At 49.0% G+C, this 21,697-nt stretch overlaps 1 protein-coding gene across 1 annotated transcript; it reads right to left on the reverse strand.

Annotated features, from left to right (window-relative positions):
- Positions 1-4,478: 4,478 nt before the first annotated feature.
- On the reverse strand, positions 4,479-11,423 carry PRSS27 (serine protease 27). Its single transcript, XM_039885057.1, has 6 exons — positions 11,362-11,423; positions 7,900-7,926; positions 7,068-7,230; positions 5,849-6,120; positions 5,309-5,478; positions 4,479-4,876 (listed from the first exon to the last, which is right to left on the reverse strand). Exons 1-6 carry the CDS (start codon positions 11,408-11,410, stop codon positions 4,583-4,585), a joined length of 975 nt encoding a protein of 324 aa, XP_039740991.1. The 5' UTR covers positions 11,411-11,423; the 3' UTR covers positions 4,479-4,582.
- Positions 11,424-21,697: the final 10,274 nt, after the last annotated feature.

A 21,697-nucleotide genomic window follows, 5' to 3' on the forward strand; every position in this document is an offset into this window, starting at 1 on the left:
CTCTTGGTGACCCCGGGCACAGTCAGTGGCCAGGGTGGAGCCGGCTGTCCACTTGTCTGTTGCTGTCCAGCCTGGGGACTGGTGAGGGCTGGGGCTGGGGGATTAGTGCAACACATGCCCATCTCCCACCTTGGCCAGGCCTGGCCTGGCCACCTCACCTACCTCTTACTGTCTCATCCCTGGGACAAGAAGATCATTTTTGAGTGACTTTTTTAAAAGTACTTATGCCTCATCAAGTTAAGCATGTCCACCTGTCTTGTCTCTCACTCTGGCCAGAAGTGCTAGCTTCACATTCCTCCAAATCCTAACTCCCCCCGTCCCCATAGCCTCTCTGGCTTTCCCTGGTGGATGGATGCTTTGTGAAAGCTCCTGGGATGCCCTCCACACTTTGGGGAAATTCATGTTCCTGTGTCCCCTGGAGAGCTCTGGCTCCGAGGCTGGCTAGAATGTCCTTGACCCCAAAATGCTGGAGTCTCAGGCTTCTCAAACTTCCAGCCTTGTCAGAGTGTCCATCCTGTTTCCAAGCGTGCAGCCAGCTTGACCAGGGGTCCCAGGGTCCTGGGGAGACTGCTGTCCTGCCTGCCCAGGCTGAGGATGGCAACTCCCTGCTTGGAAGCTAGCTGGGCTCTTGGGTGCTCAGGGTACAGCTCGGGGCACATGGAAAAGGACTCCAAGTTCTCCAAGGAGTTTGCTTTCAGAACAGACTAAATTTGGCATCTCCCAGCTTCCTGACGCCAACAACAAACCTGGAACTTCCTCTAGTTCCCTCTGCCAGGCAAGTACTTGGGAGAGGCCCCAGAGCATCTCAGGTGTCCCCATTAAAGCCTTGAGCTTGTCTCCTGTCCAAGCAAAGGACTGGAAAGGAGAGAGCTATCCAGTCTGGGTCCTGAAGCTAAGGAGGGAGCCCTGTCCCTTGGACATCGTGGCATAGCCTGCCCACTGTGGAGGGTTCTGGGGAGGGGCAAGGGACACAGTTCTTGGGGCAGCCTCAGGGCCACCAGCCCTGTAGCCCCAGGAAGCCAGGGAGCAGGACAGGAGAGGGAGGCGGGTCCTTGGCGTGTGCAAGCTCCCTGTGTAAGTCCCTAGCTGCTGAACCTCCCCCAGAGCCTATGACCAGAACCTTCCAGGGACTTGCACAAGGGCAGGCACTGCCCCACCTCACCTTGACTCTCTCCCTTGCATTTACTTGTGTCCACCCAACAGGTGCTTCTGGTATCTTCCATCCTTTCCAGAGCTAGTGGCAGTGGCTGGCTGACACCTTACTGCTGAGGCAATAAAGGGCTGAACCCATAGTGCAGCTGTGCGTCTGTTCTACAGAGCCTGTGTGGTTGGCACCCTTCAGCAGGAGTAGCGCCACCCCAGCACCTGGAGTGAGCCACACTTTCCTAAGACAGACCAAATCTGGACACTGGTGCATAGTTCCCAGGTTGGGAAGGGGGGTCTCTGGTTTGGGAACTTTGATTTGTATCCCCTCTTTGCCTTTCCTTCCTCCATGCCTTCTGAGCACCTGAGCCCTGGGTGGTGACATCAGGCCTGGGGCTCAGTGCCTGTCCTGTGACATCAGAGCCATGACTGACCTCTGCTCCTTGAGGCCAGAAGGGGTCTAGGGTCCTGGTCTAGCAGTTTTCCTTCCTGGGGCTGATCATGCTTATGTGTGCATGTGTATGGTGTGTGGGCATGTGTGTGGATTTTCAGGCTCGGTTGTGGCTCCCAGGAAGGGTTCTGGTTACCTCCTCTTGCTTCACCTATAGGCTATTCTGATTGCTACAAGGTTATGATTGCTACAAGGTGGGTGGGGGCCCACTGCCCTCCACCCACCTTTGGGGCATCAGTCTCTGTATTCTTCCTGCAGCTGGCGGGGCCCTGGTACTAACCTCCCACCCACCTGGCAGATGGCTCTAAGGTGCTGTGTGGTGGTGGTTTGGAAACTTGTGTCTGAGCTGCATCCCCACGCAGGTGGGAGAGGGCACCCGTGACAGCTGGGAGCACGTCTCTCCTTAACCTACTTTCACAACACTAAGCCTGCTGCAAACTGTGAATGGCATGAAATAAATCTGCTTTCCCTTTTAATCCCATGGTCTCTGCATGAGTGTTTGCCCTGTCTCTCCACAGCCATTGGGTTGAGCATCTGCCCTGGGTCTGGGCAGGGACAGTGTTGGAGTAGGGGAATGTGTGGGACAGGGCAGCTTGCAGCAGCCCAGTGGCTGCATCAGGGGCCACACCCAGGACCCCAGACTCACTTTCCCAGTCCATCTGGGTGGGGTGTCACTGGCGGCTAGGCTGCCCCGGCGGTGTCTGTGATCCTCCGTTAGCCTCTCAACCTGACCAGACCCCTGTCCTGCAGTAGGAGGATCGGGGGGTGATAGCAGACCCCGGGGCACTCAGAAAGCAAGGACAGCAGGTAGGAGGAGGCAGAGATAGGATGGCTAGTCCTCCTAGTGGAGTCTGGTGTTTGGCCATCTCCGAGCAGTCAGGTTTTGTTCTGGCTTCCCCACAGAGGCTGCAGAGAGGCCTCCCTCCAGGGACCACCTAACCTCTACCCCACCACCACCATGGAACTGAGGCTTTTTATACCCCCAGAGCCAGGTCGAGGGTTTGCCCAGGCCTCTCTCTAAGGCTGCAGGACCCAAGCCAGCTTCTGCTCCCAGCCAGGATGACCGAGAACTTGCCCTCAGGACACCCACAGCTTGGTTCCACACCCAGCCCCCCTGCCTAAGCCTTGGTTCACCTGCTGCCCCCTGAGGGACTTGGAACCCATCTCTGGTCTAGAGGAGAGCGATAAACAGCACAGTCAGTCCCTGGAGGGCCACAGAGCAGCCAGCTGGGAAGTGGGGCCCCTGTGAGCCTCTACCAGTTGCTGCACCTCCTGGTCCTTCCTATCTGGAGTCAGGGATGCACCTGGCAAAGGAGCACAGAAGGGAATTCAGAATTTGTTCCCACTCTGTCCCCAAGGCCAGTCCATAGCAGGGGCTTGCTAAGTGCTTATTGATTCATTCCATAAATATCCAGGCCTACTTTCTTCCTGGCATCGGGCGGGCAAGCTGTGGCTGTGTGTACATAAGCAGGTGCGTGCATGCACTTGCATATGTGTGTGTTTCTATGTGCATAGGTGTGCATGGGTATGAACATGTGAGTGGAGGCATGGATGTGTACAGGCAGCAGTAGAAGAATCCCTGCCCTCCTAGGAGTCTCATCCAGTCCGTGTTTGCTGAGCATGGCAGGTGAACCCAGGTACCCTTTGAGAATTGGCCCACTTGGGGAGCTTACCACCTGGCTGCAGAAGAGGTCTGCTGTGGCCAGCCTGTGAAGCTAAGGCTGCCCTATGGGCATCTGCACCATCACAGCAGGGCTGTGAACACACTGGGGCCTGAGCTCCAGAGACCTGTTTATGCTGGATTCCTGGTGGTGACAGGCTGAAACAGGGCACACTGGGAAGGAGGGGTGGGTTTAGGGAGATTGTGTGTGGTTGCTGATGACAGGTCAAGGCCTGAGAGGGTGGGGCCCCAGAGCTGGGATCAAGCCGGGCAGCAGGCCTGGGGTGGGGCCTCTATGCAGGATTCCGGCTCATTTCTGAATTCTGCGGGGCAAGAGGGTTCTTGCACAAACCATTAAAGTCACCAAGTCTGACCTGGACCCTGAACCCTGTGGAAGGAGGAAAGAAGGGATCCCAGCCCAGGGAGCTGCCAGAGCCTCAGCCTTCACAGCCCAAGTGGCCTGGGTCTTGCCTTTGTGTGACACCTGTCACAGCTCTGCCCATGCAGTGTGTGGATTTGATAAGGCCACTATGATCCTTGCATCCCCAAGCTCTGGGGAGGTCCAGCCTTCTGGGGCACTGGGTCTGCAGGGCGCCAGTGGAGCTGTCCCCAGGCAGTTTCCTGGGTGGGGTTGGAGCCTAGGAAGGAGGCGGGCAGGCACAGGAGCCCACAGCAGGATCCGCATCACTGCCTTGCCCTGCTGCACCCTCTGGTACATTCACCATCTACTGAGTCACCCCGAGAGGCAGGTGGGGGCGCCGTCCTGGGTTATAGGAGAAAAACCAGCTCAGAGAGGGCAGTGAGTCCTCCATACCCCATAAAGCCCTCCTCTTCCAGGACCCTCTGCCAGGCCCCCACTTTTTGTGGGGGGCCTATCACTGCCCCCAGGGCCCAGTCCAGGTGCCCCTCGGCAACATGGTGAGAGTTGCATTAGCAAGGACAATGAGCAGGGAAGCCGCCTATGAGTTCTGGGGACAGGTGTCATGGGACACCAAGGCCCTGGAATCTAGTGACATCCAGCTTCCAGTGTGCCTGCCGCAGCTCTCTTCCCACTGTGAGCCTCACCCTCCATGTGCTCCAACCCTCCACATGTCCCCATTTAGCACTGTCCCCAACTCACAGCTCAGTACCCCACCCCCATCTGGTGCCTCTCCACTCCCCTCCCCCTCAGGGTCCACACCCAGGCAGCTGGCACGGAGGTCGGGTTTTTATTAGAGGGTGAACATAAATAAAAATAACTGGGCATTTGAAAGAAGGGAGAATCAGAGCTATTTACAAATGTACACGTAGGCCCTGAGGCTGTGCTCACCCACCTGCCTGAGTGGGGCTCAGAGGCAGGTGAGCAGGGTGGTGAGGACCAGGAGGATGGTGTGGGCTGCCAGGCAGGGCGCAAAATTCTGATCAAGGGGCTGCTGGACCCGGGGTTCCCGCTTCTGGCCACCTGACCTGGCCTGCTGGAACTGCAGTTCTGGGATAATCTGATGGATCCAGTTATGGTGGGAAGTGACCCGGATGTAGACACCTGGACGGTTCCGGCGGGCACAGCCCTCACCCCAGCTGATCACCCCAGCCTGAAGCCATGACTGGTTCACAAGGCATACCAGAGGGCCCCCTGAGTCACCCTGTGGAGGAAGTAGAGGAACTGTCAGCCCACAGGGACCCAAGAGCCAGCAGGTACACAGGCACACATAGCTGTCTTCCTCCTTTTGTTCCTCTCCTCAACTCTCAGCCCTAGGAATGTCCCTGCCCAGCTCTCCTCACACTACTGGCTGGTCCTTCCTTTTCTGGCCTGGGGTGCCCATTTCTTTAGCACTCTCAGACCATCTGCTCAGAGTGGTATGTTGAAAGTATATTTTCTCAACCCCCACTGCACACCTACTGACTCCCCTGGGTGGGGTCCAGGGATCTGCCTTTCCCATCTGACTGAATGCACAGCTCTGGTCTGGACTGTGAGCCCACCTACTGGGGCCTCAACCAGGCTGGGCTAGTTCCCACCTTGACCTGGGCCTAGGGAGCAGGGCTCAGCCTCTGGCGCAGCCTATCCCAGCCCGTACCTTGCAGGCATCTTTCTTGCCCTCAGCGAAGCCGGCACACAGCATGTCGTCCTTGATGGTTTTCAGCTGCAAGTCAGAGTCAGTATCTTTGCTGTAGAGTAGGTTGCACTTGGGTGTGTCAATGATGGGCACAGCAAGTTTCTGCAGGATTCGAGGGTTGGGCAGGCGGTCTGTGGAGGAGTGAAACACCCTGCATCTTAGCAGACAGTCTTACCAAGGACCCCGTGGCCCTGGGTTCTCGAGAATCACAGCTCTGTTGCTCCCCATTTCTTGCTTGGTTTTAGACCTTTTGGCTCAGGGCTTTGTGGGACAATTCCTCCTTCCCTCCTTCCGTGCACCAGGCTGAGCTCCTGGCCTCTCTCCACTTCTCTATGGCTCCTCCTTCTGAGTTTGCTGCCTCTTTCCCATACTCACTCCACCCATTTCAGTAGACATCATGTGTACCCATATCAACAAAAAGATTGTTGGTTCAAAGTGGCCCCCAACTTTCCTGGGATCATCTCTAGGTATGTCCCCCATTTTCTGCCTCTGCCCCATTACCTTGTTCACTGGGGCTGCCCCAGCCGGTGACCCAGCATTTCGTGCCCGTTTCAAAAGTGACTGAGGGGTCAGGCAGGCACACAGGGAGGATATAGTTGGTGAAGGTCACAGGTGTATCCAGTTCCACCAGGGCCACATCGGCACTGGAGGCCATGCCCTGGTACAGGGGGTTGCTCTCTACCCGCTTCACCCGAGCATACATGGCATGCGGCCCTGGCTTCACCAGCTGCCGTGCCCCCAGCAGGACCCGGTACAAGGATGTTTCAGAGGTGCTGGTGGGAAAGAGCAGAGAGCTGGTGTGAGGCAGCCCCTCTGGGGCTTCAAAGGGGATGTTGCTGGAGGTTAGATGGGGAAAGGAAAGAGTAAGGAGTTGGTGGTGTTTCTCCGCTGCCACATACCTCCCTCCTGTTTTCCAGGTTTACTGCCTGACATCTCTCTTTGTATAGTATCTTCAAAAAAATCTCCAGGAGGACACACATTAGGGTGGGGTGGTTAAGGGTGCATAAGCTAAAGTGGCTTTAATCTCTGACTTTAATTTCCAGCTTCACCCCTGGCCAGCTGGGTGACCTTGGGCAAGTCACCTGTCAAGTTCTGTGACTCAGTTTCCTCAGCTGTGAAGTGGGGACAGTAACAGCCCCTACTTGAAAGTCTTGCTGTGAGGGGTGAAGATAAACACCCATGGCGGTGCAGCTGGGGGCCAGCCGACTCGGGATTGGCCCAGAGAACTACTCCCTCTGAGCCTGCATTGCTAAATTTAAGATGTGAGATTTTAAAGGAATTGCAGAGCTGTGGTGAGGCAAGAGCTGAGGTTCTTGGGAAACCTTGAAGGTCAGGGGTCGGGAGGTTTGCAGTGTGGTAGCAGGGATGGTTGGCCTGGCCCTTTGGTCAGGGATGGCATGGTGAGGAGGAGGAAGGGACATTCTACTCCAGTCCTTGGGCTCATCTGTAACCAGAGTCCCAGCTGGAAAAGGGAGTGTCCTGAATTTGAGGTGTGGGAGGAGGGATCAGGGCCAGGGCTAGGGTGTGGGAGGAGCCTGCCAGCCTTTGCAGGCACAGGGCCCCAGGCTTGGCCAGGCACCTCTCTGGTGAGACAAGTAGTGGACCTCTCTGCTGGGCTTCGGGGAGCAAGGGCTGACTGGGAAGCAGCAATTGCAGCTGGAAGGCGGAGCAGACAAGGGAGATCAGTGGTGAGGGAGGGAGCGGGGTTTGGCCAACTCACTTGGAGAAGCAGTGCGCTGCAGTGAGGACCCACCGCTCTGTGATGAGGCTGCCCCCACAGAAGTGGCTTCCGTTTCGCTGGATGCTGACTTGCCATGGCCACTCACCCTCCAAGGCATCCTGCCCGCCTACCATCCGGTTCAGCATCCTGGGGTGCCCGCAGACTAGGGTAACACAAGGCAATGCTCGCTGGGGGTTGGTTCCATGGCTGATTCTCTGCCCCAGCCCCACATTCCCGCTTCTTTCTGCTCAATTCAGGGCTCTCCCTGCCCCTGACCTGCTTGAGATTGGGGGGCGGGGAGGGGGGCAGGTCAGAGGCCTGAGCATCAGGTCAGCCTCTGACACAGGGAGACACTTCCCAATTGTGGGAAAGACCACCCCACCCCCACCCCAATGTGCCTCATGCCTGTCACCTGTAAAATATTGTAGTGAGGGTTGAGAGAACACATGTAGAGGTCTTACCCCAGGGCCTGACAAATGGGCTCCTGGAAGGACAGTGGATATTGGGAGGGTCCCACACAGGGTAAGTAATCCCAAGGGAGTCTGTTATTATTACAGCAGAATAATCAACAGGTACCATCCTTAGCTTCCTGTCACTTTTTCCTGCCCCCATCTCCATGCTTCATGCCTCAGTGGTCCTCTTGGGCTATCAGACATCCTCCTGTCTGGGCTCCAGTTCTACTGAGCCACAGCTTTTCCTTACTTTGGAATTCCCCGCGCCTTGCCCATTTATTCTGGGTCGCCTCCCAGGTGTGTTTGAGAGCTTCTGGCCAGTCTCACAGCTCTCAGATAAGCCCGCTTCTGTCCCCCAACCCAAGGGCCTTGTTGCTTACCGCTCGATGCCTTGGCCCCCTGAGTCCCTGGAAGGGAGAAAAGAGAGCGGTCAGTCAACTTTGCCACAGCCAGGGTCTGCTCCTCCTGTCCCCAACGCTGGTCGACTTGGCCCTCCTCTACTCCATACCCAGCCCCCTAAGGACTCAGGACAGTCCACAGAGGGACTCCACAGGCCCTCCCTTCGAGGTCTACAGGCCCAGGCCTATGGGCCAGAGCTTATCTGCAAGGACAGACTCCTTGCCATACAAGGAGGCAATCAGAAGACGCCAGTGATGGGACCCCCGTCATGGCTTGACTCCTGCTTGGGACAGGATGGTTCCTCTCATCCCTGCAGGGGTCTCTTCCTCCAAACACCACACCTATCCTTGTCTGGAAGCTCTGGGGAGAACCCAGCCTTCAGCCCTGGTGCTGTGGGGTCTGCATTCTACCCTTTGGACAGCCTGGAGTTGAGCTAAAGGGAGAGGCCCTGGAACTGCCTCTGCATTTCAGAGCTCTGAATCTTCTCACAGTCTGTTCTGAGGAGTAAGTCTCCAATCTAACTTCAGTCCTGAGGCTATGGCTCAGCCCCACAGGTCTCAGGGGAAGGAGAGACAAGCCAGCCAGTGGTCTTAATGAGTCAGTCTTCCCAAGATTCCAGATTCCCAAGAGCCGACCCCTTCTCAGGCATTTCAGTATGCTCTACCAGTGGAGCCCAAGACACCCTGCTGGGCCATAATGCCCTGGGGTTGGGGAGGTGAGGGGACAGGCAGAGTGATGGGGATAGGGCTGTTTTTGAGGCTGCATCTCCCCAGGATCCATTGCCTCACATCGTGTCTCTGGACAAGGCATGGGACCTGCTATTAGGCCTTTGCAGGAACCTCTGCCCCAGCCTTGAGACCACAGCCAGGGCAACAATCCCCAGTGCAGTGCCAGCTATACTCTGGAAATACCTGCCCCTCAAGAGAGGTACCCCCATTCAGCATATTCACTGGGGACAGATATGATCAGAACTAGGGTGTGGGGATCAAGACAGCCTCTCTCACCTCAGCCCTTAGCATTTCTGTACCCCAACCCTTTTTTAGGCCCAGAGGGTGGGGCAGCTGTTTTTGAAACCATCTTTACTCTGACCAGCCCCATGGAGGTTAGAGGCCCCGGGTTGCAAGCACAGGGCTGAGCCATGCATCTTCATGGGTGCCCGAGGACCCTGAGGTTTTTTATGGGACCCCTGTTCTTCTAGCCAGACTCCTAGTCCAAGGGGTGTACTCCCCAATGCTGAGGGGTCGGGGTTGGGGGGTAGGGGGGAGCTGTAGATGTGGCAGGAGGAGGAAGTGGACGCTGGGAAGCTCAGAAGGCACAGGCAGGACTGGTCACTCTTCAAAGTAGGAGTGCCAAGCAGAAGTGTGGGGACAAGGGTGGGATAAGCCCAGGCAAGTGATGAGAACAGGAAGTCTGCCCTGGACTTACTGCTCCCGGATTTGTGTTCACAAGGCGTCCTTTAAAAATGCAAATGTTCCCCAGGAAGGCTGCTCATCTTAAAGCAATATAATTTAGTTAGATTGCTAGCACCTGACCCCCTGCTCTTTCCAAGGCCTGATGTTTCTGCTTGCACACGATGCTCCGTTCACCTGTCTGTACTCACTGGCACTAAGGTACTTACAGGTTCGTCCTCTTCCTATGGGAATTTTCCTGAGCATTGTCCTGGTTCTCCCCACATTCATTCCCCATTCCATACACGCAGATGGATCCAGGGTCCACTCCCAGGATCAAGTGCATATGCCTGCAGCCTGGCAGATGCCCCTTGAGGCTTTGCAGGCTTCCTCACCCCAGCCTCTGAGGAACTCTACTTCTCATTCCTGCTGAGTCCTCTGGCCTCTGAGGGTTTGCTCACAACACCCCTCTGTCTAGAGGCCCTTTACTCCTCCTAGTTACTACATGTCCAGATCCTACAGGTCCTAATCCAGATTGAGGCCTAACAAATGCAGCTTCCTCTGGGCAGCTCTCTTTGCTCACACTGTCTGGAAAGCCTGGCCCCTTCTCCTGAGTTCTTGGTCCTTCTGCTGGGCCTCATAGAGCTCTGCCCACCTCATTCACCCTGGAGGTAGAATTGCTTATCTCACCTATTGGCCCAGGAGCTCCTTGAAGGCAGAGCCCACATCCAGGGGGCTGAGCCAAGGGGACATAGATGGACAGAAGGAGAGCAGCCGGAGGGGGCTGGTCTGACCAAGAAGGGGTGATGCAGAGACCTGGGCTCTGCACAGTGGGCGTCTTGTCGGGGGATGGATAAGCCGGCCAGGGGGTCAGGCCCTTCCTTTGGGCCATGGGCCTGTAGCTGGTGGAGGCTTGGGTGGTGGGAATGGGAGAAGCCTAAGCCTTCAAGAGGGAAGAGCTAGAGGTGGGACTGAGAATGGCATTGAAGGAGTCAGGCCTCCGGTCACAGCTGTTTGTAAGTCAAATGCAGGCTGCTGTTTCCACTTTGGCAATGACCTTGGTTACTTAACCTATTGGGAGTGATCATGGTGTTACAGCCTCTAGCAGAGATGGGCTCCCTCAAAGAGCGTTGTTATCCTTGTGCCAGGATGCCAGGAGGGGAACCCAGGGAGGCTGGCCCTCTCCACAGAGATGCCCCCCTGGTGCCCTCCAACCCCTGGTAGGAAGCCTGGAGCCATGGCCGAGTTGGAGCCTGAGGTGACCCAGCTTGGCCCTGGGAGGTGACTTGAGGACAAGGAAGTGAGGTGGTAGCCGAGCTGGCCAGGCTGGCCCAGGAATGTGGGAAGGTTTCCCTGGCAGAGGGCAGCCCGCCTGGCCGGGAGGGGCCTGGCAGGTGTGGTTCCCTGGCTGGCACCTGCTGACCCTGACCCAGGATTGGAAGACAGACAGGACAGGGGTGCAGGGCCTGCTCCTCCCCATATCCTCCCTCTCTAGTGGAAACAAGAGCCTTCACCCCTGGCCCCGACCTTCACCCTCACTTCCCATTGAGTCTCCCCGGCCAGTCTCCTGGGGCTCACTGGCTCAGGCAGCAGCTCTGCCACCCCCCTTCAGAGACCTAGCTGATGGCAGTCCTGGGATTTGGAGCCCAGTGGCTCTTGAATTCAGATCCTGCATACATGCAGCCTGTGTCTTCATCTGGGAGATGGGGAGTGGCCAGATGAGAAGAAGCAGAGGCAGCAAGCCCAGTGCTTGGCCAATGAACTTCAAAGCAAGGTGGAGGGAAGGAGCAAAGCCCCTGCCCATGTCACTGCCTCAGGGGTCTTCTTGGGCCTGCACCCACATCCCCGTCCTGCCTTTCCCACTTCACTCTCCCAGGTAGGACATCTGGACCTTCCCACCCACCTGGGAGGCCACACCACTGGAGCGGGGAGGGGAGGCCTATGCCACAGCCCCAAGCCTGGCCAGGGAGTTGGAGGCTTAGCTAGAGCTCCAGGCAGGGCAGAGGGGCCCCTCTGGGAGGAGCGGACTGACTTCCTACAACATCCAAAACTCACCAAACCGCAGCAGCAGCAGGAGCAGGGCCATGGCCGGCAGCCGCCTCATGATCTTGAGCCTGGCTGGGGTGCCAGGTGGGGGACAGTGGTGGTGGGAGCTCCTGGAGCGCTAGAGTGAGGTGCCAGCCTCCATGAAGTGGGGTTTTATGCTGGAGGTGAGTGTCAGCTTGACTATGCTGCCCAACCTGTTGGCCTGGCCCGCCCAGGTCTGTTGGAAGGAAGGAGGCACCCCAGAACTCCGACTCCTCCATAACCTGGCCCTGAACCCCTGAACCCCAAGGGGCCAGACCCCTCACCCTAATATACCTTAGGGTCTTGGGGCCAGGGTGCACCTCTCCCATTTGGGTGCTTATGGCCTGGGGTTCTGTCTGTCACCATGAACTGACCACAACCCTCCCTACTGACCACAGGCCTCACATAAGTTGGTTGCAGTCCACCCACTAGACTGTGGGTGTTTCATTCATTCATTTGTTCATTCATATTTATTGAACACCTGCTATGTACCAAACATCAGTGAGCCAGAGTTTTGGCTGTGGCTTACACTAGCGGGGGGCAGACAGGGAAAAGTCCAGGTCACCGGTGCTTATGGAATAAACAAGAGCAGAAGGAATCAGGACGTGTGTGTTTGGTGGGGTCCCTAGCTGACCCCAGTGCCCCTCACGGGCATTCGCCCCAGGAAACTAGGTCCTAGAAGCCCCCACCCAAACGTGCGGTGCCAGGACCAACCTCAAGATGGCCCCAGTCCCGTTCCTGGGGCTACACCCTTCTCCCCGGGACCGGGGGCGGTGTGGTGGAGGGGGCTTCCCAGAACCTGCGGGCCGGGGCGGGCGGGGCGGAAGCTGGTTCTGGGAAGGCCGGTCCGGGGTGACCGTCGCTGGAGTGCCTGCCCTGGGCGCGGCCTTTCAGGATCCTAGACGTGCGGCCGCAGCGGCGGAAGCTTCTCGGGGAGGAAGTTATTTGGGACACTGGGCTACGTCAGAGCAGGAGTCGGGGCTCTGGCGGCCACACCCCGCTCAGGCCGCGGGGTCAGGGTCCGGGCGAAGCCCTGGATGAGGTCTGGAGATTCCTGGATGAGGTCTGGGGTGGAGGGCTCTGGATGGCAGGCAGAGCCCTGCCTCAATTTCCCCGCCTGCGCAATGGCTGCGTATGTGGATAAGGTGTGCTGCGGGGCGCCGAGGGACGTGGGGGCCGGGGTCGCTGGCCTTTGGGCCGGGCTGGGTTCCGGCAGCCCCCTGCCCTCTGGTCCTCGGTCCTGGCAGGAGCTCCTGGTCAGTGCAGCCCAGCCCTCTAGTGGCCGCTGGCAGAAGCGTCGCGCGGGCTCGGCGGGATACGTGCCCCCGGGTCTCTCCAGCCTGTCACTCCACTTCTCTTGTCCCTTGCCTTCCCTGTCCTTCCTACGCACCCCACTCGCGTTGTCTGGGCGAGCTGGGCCACCTGTGGGGGTTGCAAGGAGTGTAGGGAGCCCAGATTGTGGTAGAAAGAGAGATTTCAGACTCTTTCGTTCGCTCATTAGTTTTTCCGTAAGTATTTTTTGAGCACATTTGGTGTCCAGCACTGTTCCAGGGTGAACAAAACTGTCCTCAACTTATGGTGTGGAAGAGACGGTAACACACTTTAAAGGGGAGAATATCTAATCACGAACTATGGAAAGTGTTTCAAAACGTCTGGGGGCGTGGGGTGGGAACGACACATTTCTCCAGGCCCCTGAAGATCAGTTCTTCTATTTCAGAGGGGGTTCAGACTCTAGCCAACTGCTTCCTCTCAGGCGCCTTTTTCAGTTTTTTCTGCCCTTTTTTTTTTTTTGGTCAATTCTAAGGGCAGCTCTGCCTTAAAATCAAGTAAGCAACAAAAGTTAAGATGTGATCAGAAAGTTAGGATGCCAGAGAAAGTTGGGCTCTGAGGAAGTCACAGTGGATATCACAAAATAAAAGAGGCGGCCCATAAACTAAAAATTATAAGCAAAATTGGTTACAAAATCAAAATGCAAACAACAGGAAAAATATTTATGGGCAATGTGGCAAAATATCAACACTGTAATTGTCCAAAGTGCTCAAGAAATTGATCAGAAAAACACTGAGACCCTTAAGATGAAATGAACTAAGGACACAGACAAGTCACCAAAGAGGAAAACAATTTGGTTAATAGACTTACTGAGAAGGGTTCAGCCTCAGTAATTAAATGAATGCAAATCAAAGCCAAGGCAAAGAGATGCTAGTTCTCCTGTATGAAGTTAGCACAGCACTGGAAGAATGCTATTAGTCAAGGCTGTCGGGAAATGGGCCAGTTGGTGGGCATGTAACTGGCCCAGCCCTTTTGTAAATCAGTTTGCTGGTCTGTGGCTTCAGCTTTTTTAAATAGTTATTCCCCTCGATTCAATGACTTCACCACAGGAAGTCTAGCCTAAGAGGGATAATATAGAAAAAAGCATTATGATAAAAGGCATTAGTGGCCAGGTTATTTATATTTGCAAAACAAAAAACCCAAAACACACAAGAATAAAACACTAGTTGGGTAATGGTAAATAAAACATTTTCTAAATAGAATTCATAAAAATGACATAAAAATGAAGATTGGGTAACTCTGGAGAATGCTCATGATATAAAGGGAAATGAAAAAGGACAGATATGAAAATTTGTAGAAAGTATGAAAAAATTTTTTAATTTCAAAGGAGCAGCAGCAACATCCAAAAGAAAAGGTGGCTGCCATGATCAGCTAGGAGTGGTTCTATAGTCATGTGGATTTCTTTCAAAAGCAGGTGACAGGAACTTAAGACTCATGAAACATAAAGGATGTTCATGGGACCTTTGCTCCTGGTTGGTGGAACCCAGTTGGTTGGACCTTCCTGCAATGCTCCAGTTGAAGGAAAAGCTAGCTGCAGGACCCAGGATAGTGCTGACAACCCCCAGGACACTCTTCTCTCTGGTGGTGACTGCATTCTCTAAACCCTAAGATGACTACCTGAGCTGGGAAAGTGGCCACCAGCTAAAGTCTCTTCCTTAAGGAATGCCAGCTAAGAAGACTAGAGCTCCTCCTCTGCCTCTGTAGAAAGATTGTTCATTCAGTATGAACAGTCCCAGGGAAGGAGATTAAGTGGACCAGCTTGACTCCTGGCCCAAGCTGGTCAAATGGCCCACCATGTGGCCACAGGACAGAATTTGTTAGCAGAAAGGACGAGGAAAGAAAGATGTTGGTCAGTGAGAAGCAATAATCACCCACACTCTCAGTCAAGTGTGAGAGTGAAATAAAGACATTTTCAGACATGAAGTCTCAAAAAATTTAGCCTCCATGCACCATTCTTGAGAAGCCACTAGAGGAGAATGTTCTCCTACTAAAGAAGGAATAAACCAAGAAAGTATTAAATGTGGGCTGTAGAAAACAAAGATCTAACACAGAAGAGAAGTGAAGGGACTCTTCAAGATACTAACGAAGACTCTGGAATGACAGCTGTGCCGTAAACATAGAGAACAATGAGTCCTCGTTTGAACACTGTGACACAAAAAACAGGAATGCTGACATTGTCATCATCATGCCCTCTGCCATTGTGCTATCTTTCAATCTGAATGATGTGCTCCACCAAAACAAGATGTAAATGAAGAAAGAGGAAGACATGAGACCAAGAACATAGAAAAGCAAAACCAGGAGAAAGGCAAATGGAATTCTAAGGATGACACCTAAAGGGACATCTCAAAGATAAGGAAAATGGGATCTCAAGGAGGGATGCAGCAGAGAAGAAAAAGGAAGTGATACAGTTCCCTAATGGGATTGACCTTGTGGGGAATTGGAAAGTCTGGGTAGGTACAAAAGAAATGAACAGCAATAAAAAGGCAATTATTAACTTCAGGAAAAAAATTAAGGAGAGGAAATAAACATAGTTTATTATAAGTCTTGGCCAGCACTCCAAAAGTCTCATCCCATTATGGCATCAGCCAGACTCGAGGTCCAGGATGTTGTCAACTAAATCAGATTCAGGAGCAGATGAGGCTTTTTCAGCATGGTCTCTCTCAATCTGAAGCACTGTGAACCGAAGAGTTCGCTCTGTCCACTCTACATACAATGGTGGGGAAGGGACTGATAACCACAATAGATAACCCCACATAGAAATCACTAGTCCATAGCATTTCTGAAATCCAGCTAGGCACATGCTGCTACTTCTTCCTACTCTGGGAGCAAGGAATGTGTGTTGTGTAGAGTCACAAAGAGTGGTTCTTCATGATTCTTAGCTCTACCCTCTAGGTTTTTGGCTCTGGCTTCTGAATCATCCATCCTTTTCCTTAAGAAATGGTTCATATCTGTAGCTGAATAGCTTTCTCTGCCAATCTACTTTCTTGTCTATAGAAAGTTGGGAATCTAAGGAACTGTTCTTTTCAGTTCAAGCTCATATAATTTAATGACTTCTCATCAGAAATAATGGAGGCCAGAAGACAATAAAACATCTTTAAAGTGCTGAAATGATGATGATGATGATGATGATAATGATGATAATGATGATGCTACCTGTCAACCCATAATTCTATATTCAATGAAAATATTTTTTAAGTACTAAGGGAAGTAGACAATTTCAGATAATTGAAAGCTAAGAATCTATTGCTGGTAGTCCCATAGTACAAGAGAAGTTAAAGGACGATTTCAGGTAAAGGTAAATGATCCCAGATGAAATTGTAGATTTTCAGAAAGGAATGAGGAGCACTAGACATGGAATATATATAGGTAAAAGTAAAATTGTTTTTGTTTTTTTCCTCTTAATTTCTTTAAATTAACATATGAGTGTTTAAAGCAAAACCTATTTTGTGGGGTCTATACCATATATAGATATAATGCATTTGACACCTATGTATAAAGTATGAGATGAGGTACATGGGCCCATATAATTGCAAATTTCATACATTTTACATGAATGGTACAATATTAACTTTAAGTAGACTGTGAAAAGTTAATCATTTCTACCTTTTACATTTGTTATTGGGGCATCCCATGTATTCAAATTAAACTCCCAGTAACTGATATCCTATTAGGAGCCTGATGTGTTAACTTCTCAGAAGACACCCAACACTCTGGATTTCACTGGTTTCTACAAGAATTTTCACCCTGGTTAAAAATTATTTTAAAAGTGCGTGCCTGTAATTTATTTTTGACTTGACTCAAATAAGAGATAAAACAATCCATCAATTTTTTTTTAGGAGGAGGGAGTCAAATGGAAAATTCATTAGAAATAGGGTAACACTCCACAGACAGATATGGTCTCCTCTGAGACAGAGAGTGAGAAGGACCAAGAGAGGCTTGAAAAGATGGTGAGCGTGTGTGTAGGGCAGTGGGGGTGGGGGTGGGGCGGCGAATGTCCATCAGTTTTTAAAAACTACTTGATAAATTAAAGTTGGCTAATCTGATCCTTCATACTTATTTTCCTAATCAGGCTGAGCTGGTTAAAAAATTGAATACAAAATATGTTCTACCTATTTTTCACAATAGTTGTGATCATTCTCGGACCATTCTGCCCTTCTCCACTGTTTGATATTCGGGTGCTTACATACTGACTCAGGACCATTATTCTAAACTCGTATCCAACTAACCCTACCTCATGGTCAAACGTGGTACTGTAGGGGCTTGTTCTGAAGGAGGTGGTCAAGAAATTCTAATGAGGAAAATGATGCACACCTGGATGAACTGAGAAGGAGCTGATGGAAGAACAAGAGCAGACATCACATGGGTGTGACCTGTCACCTACTGGTTTAATGAAAATTGGTTTTGTTATATGTCATTCCACCTAAAATTACAGAACCTATCAACAATGTTAAGTGAGGACTGTGCTGATTTCATTCCCTTTGGAGCTATACTCAGAAGTGGGATCACTATATCATATGGTAGTATTATTTTAATGTTATTGTGAATGTTTTTAGAAACATCCATTCTATTTCCCATGTCTCTACCAATTTACATGCCCACCAACATTGTACAAGGATTCACTTTTCTCCATGCCTTCAGCAACACCTGTTAGCTCTTGTCTTCTTGATAATAGCCATCGTAACAGGTGTGAGGTAATATCTCATTGTGGTTTTGATTTGTATTTCCCTGATGATTAGTGATGTTGAACCCTTTTTCATATACCTGTTGGCCATTGTATGTCTTCTTTGGAAAAATGTCTATTCAGGTCCTTTTCCCATTTTTAATTGAATTATTATTATTATTACTACTATTACTACTACTACTACTACTACTACTACTACTACCACTACTACTACTACTGAGTTATGTGAGTTTCTTTTATTTTTTTGATATTATCTCATTATGCATATGGTTTGCAAATATTTTATTTCATTCCTTGCCTTTTTTATTTTGATCATTTCCTTTGCCATGCAGAAGTTTTTAAACTATATATTGTTTCATTTGTTTATTTTCGCTTTTGTTGCCAGTGCTTTTAGTATCAAATCCAAAAAACAGTCACTGCCAAGACTAATGTTAAGGAGCTTTGCCCCTATGTTTTCTTCTAGGAGTTTTATGGTTTCAGGTCTTACATTTAAGTCTTAATCCATTTGGAGTTAATTTTTGTGTATCGTGTGTATTATTCTTTTCCATGTGGATATCCCAGCACTATTCATTGAAGAAACTATCCTTTCCCCATTGTGTATTTTCGGCACACTTGTCAGAGATTAGTTGATTGTATATATATATATATATATATATGAGTTTATTTCTAGGCTCTCTATTCTGTTCCATTGGTCTGTGTATGTGTTTTTATGCCAGTACTATACTGTTTTAATTACTATAGCTTTGTAATATAGTTTGAAATCAGGAAGTGTGATGATTTCAGCTACTTCTTCTTCCTCAAGATTGCTTTGTCTATCTTGGGTCTTTTGTGGTTTTGTATGAATTTTAGGATTTTTTTTTCTATTTATGTGAAAAATGCCATTGGAATTTTGATAGGGATGGCACTGAATATGTACATCACTTTGGATAGTGGGGGCATTTTAACAACATAAATTTTTCCAATCTATGAACCAGGGTTATCTTTACATATATTTGTGTCTTTTTCAGTTTCTTTCATCAATTTGACATGGTTTTCAATGTATAGACCTTCACTTTCTTGGTTAAATTTATTGCTAAGTATTTTCTTCTTTTTGATGCTATTGTAAATATGATTGTTTTCTTAATTTCTTTTTTGGTTAGTTCATTGTTAGTATATAGAAATGCAACTGATTTTTATATGTTGATTTTATATCCTGCAACTTGACTGAATTCATTTATTAGTTCTAATGGGGTGTGTGTGTGTGTGTGTGTGTGTGTGTGTGTGTGTGTGTGTGGAGTCTTTAGGGTTTTCTATATACAGGCATACCTTAAAGATGTTATGGGTTCAGTTCCAGACTACCACAACAAGGTGATCATAGTAATAAAGCAAGTCATTAATATTTTTGCTGGTGGAAGGTCTTGCCTTCAACTTGTAAAAAACACAACATCTGTGAAGTACAAAAAAGTTAAGTGAAATAAAAGGTTTGCCTGTATATCATGTCACCTGCATGTAGAGACAGTTTTATTTCTTCCTTTCTGATTTGAATGCCTTTTGTTTATTTTTCTTGTCTGATTGCTCTGCCTAGTACTCCAGTACTATGCTGGACAGGAGTGGTGAGAGTGGATACCCTTGTCTTCTGCCTGATCTTAGAGGAACAGCTTTTTTACTGTTGAAGATGACATTAGCCATGGGCTTATTATATATGGCCTTTATTATATTGAGATACAATCCTCCTATACCTCATTTATTGAGAGTTTTTATCATGAAAAAATGTTGAATTTTGTCAAATGCCTTTTCTGCATCTAGTGAGATGATCATATAATTCTTATCCTTCATTCTATTAATGTAGTGTATCATGTTTACTGATTTGCATATATTTAATCATCCTTGCGTCTCAGGGATAAATTTCACTTGGTCATAATGTATGATTCATTTAATGTGCTGTTGAATTCAGTTTACCGGTATAGGGTTTTTGCATCTATAATCATCAGGGATATTAGACTGTAATTTCCTTTTCTTATAGTGTCCTTATCTGGCTCTGGTGTGAGAATAATGCTAGCCTTGTACAATGAGTTTGGATGTGTTCCTTTCTCTTCAATTTTTTTGGAGGAATTTGAGACAGATTTGTTAATTCTTCTTTAAATGTTTGGTATAATTCACCTGTGAAGCCTGGTACTGGGTTTTTCTTTGTTGGGAGCTTGTTTTTGTTGTTGTTTTTGTTTTTTACTGCTTCAATCTCCTCACCTGTTATGGTCAGATTTTCATTTCTTTATGATTCAATGTTGGTAGGTTTATATTTTTAGGAACTTATCCCTTTCTTTTAGGTTATACAATTTTTAGTAGTTTCTTATGATTCTTTATATTTTTGTAGTATCAGTAGTAATGTCTCCTTTTATAATTTGATTTATTCAAGTTTCTTTTTTCTTTATTAGTCTAGGTAAAGGTTTGTCAATTTTATCTTTTCAATGAAATGAAAAAAATTTTATTTGAAATGAGAAAAGGTTTATTTTTTTCTATTGTCTTTCTAGTCTCTATTCATTTCTACTCTGTTCCCTTCTATTAACTTTAGATTTAGTTTTTTCTTCTTTTACCTAATTTCTTTTACCTAATTTCAAAAAAGGTAGGTAAAGGTTTGTCAATTTTATCTTTTCAATGAAATGAAAAAAATTTTATTTGAAATGAGAAAAGGTTTATTTTTTTCTATTGTCTTTCTAGTCTCTATTCATTTCTACTCTGTTCCCTTCTATTAACTTTAGATTTAGTTTTTTCTTCTTTTACCTAATTTCTTTTACCTAATTTCAAAAAAGGTAGGTAATTTATTTGAGATCTTTCTTTTGTATTAATGCGGGTGTTTAATGCTCTCAGCTTTCCTCTTAGAATTGTTTTTACTGCATCCCATAAGTTTTGGTACGTGTGTTTCCATTTTTGTTGGTCTCAAGACACTTTGATTTCCCTCTTTTGTTCTTCAATTCATTGGTTGTTCACAAGTATAATGTTTAGTTTCTACATATTTATAATATTTTCTCCTATTATTGATTTCTTGACCACAGTTTCATACCATTGTGGTCAGAGAAGATACTTGATATGGTTTCAAGCTTGTTAAATTTGTTAAGATTTGTTTTGTGGGATAAAATGTAATCTATCCTAGAGAATGATCCATGTGCATTGAAAAGAATGACTATTCTGCTGCTTTTGGATGGCATGCTCTGTATACGTGTTAGGTCTATTTGCTCTACAGTGTTACTCAAATCTAATGTTTCCTTACTGATTTTTCTGTATGGATGACCTAGTCATTGTTGAAGGCAGGATACTGAAGTCTCATAAATGTATTGCTGTCTATTTCTCCCCAGTTGTTAATATTTGCTTTATATATTTAGGTGCTCCAATATTGGGTTCATACATATTTACAGTTGTTATATCCTCTTGAGGCATTGACTCTTTTATCATTATATAATGGCCTTCTTTGTCTCATATGCAGATTTTGACTGAAAGTCTATTCTCTCTGCAATGAAGAAATCCTGCAATAAAGGAACAAAATGTAAACATCATAATGATTGAAAATTTTAAATTTAAAAGTTGTTCAAAGGCAGCTTTATTTATTTGTCCTATAGATGGTTTCAAAAAAAAAAAAACCCTCAGGAAACTGATTTTGAGTCAAGACATCCAGCTAGATGATAAAGTTGGGGAAAATTTCCAAAATGGAGTGTGGAGGGTGTGAAGAAGAGAGAGAATATGTGTATTTGAGGAGAGCTTTGGGCACAAGAGCAATGTGTGCCAGGTATGGAGTCACGAGCCCTCAGCCACACTGGGGAATCAGTTTTCCTTTCTGGCTGGACTGCAGAAGGAAGGTAGGAGATACAGCTGAAAAGTTCCAGTGTAGCTGCAGACATGGAGCTCGTAATGGACAATAATGAAGAACATCCCCTAACCCCATTCTGTCAGGACTCGTTCTTTGCCCCCACAGCTGACCATCCTGGCTCAGCCTCAACAATTACAACACCAGCCCTTTTCTAAACCCATCTCCCCCATCACCCTCCCCTTAGACTTTCCCTTCCAACCCAACCTCTTAGGCCCTCTACAAACCCAGGCCTTTGCCTAGGAAGTGCTGTCAGCCTGGGATCACCACACGTCTTTTTTAATAACTTCTCTCTGCCTACAAACCCCACTCGTCTGGGCTGAACCACAGTTTCCTTGACTCCTCCAGAAAGAATGACTCACCCTTTGGCACTTTGACCTGGCTTTTTCAATGCACGTATCACACTCATAGTAATTATTTACTATCTCTTGCCCCATAAAATTGAACTCCCTGGGGCCATGGATTGTAGCTTACACTCA

The sequence above is a fragment of the Pteropus medius genome, unplaced genomic scaffold, assembly GCF_902729225.1.
Source record: "Pteropus medius unplaced genomic scaffold, Ma_sr-lr_union100, whole genome shotgun sequence".
Lineage (NCBI taxonomy): Eukaryota > Metazoa > Chordata > Mammalia > Chiroptera > Pteropodidae > Pteropus > Pteropus medius.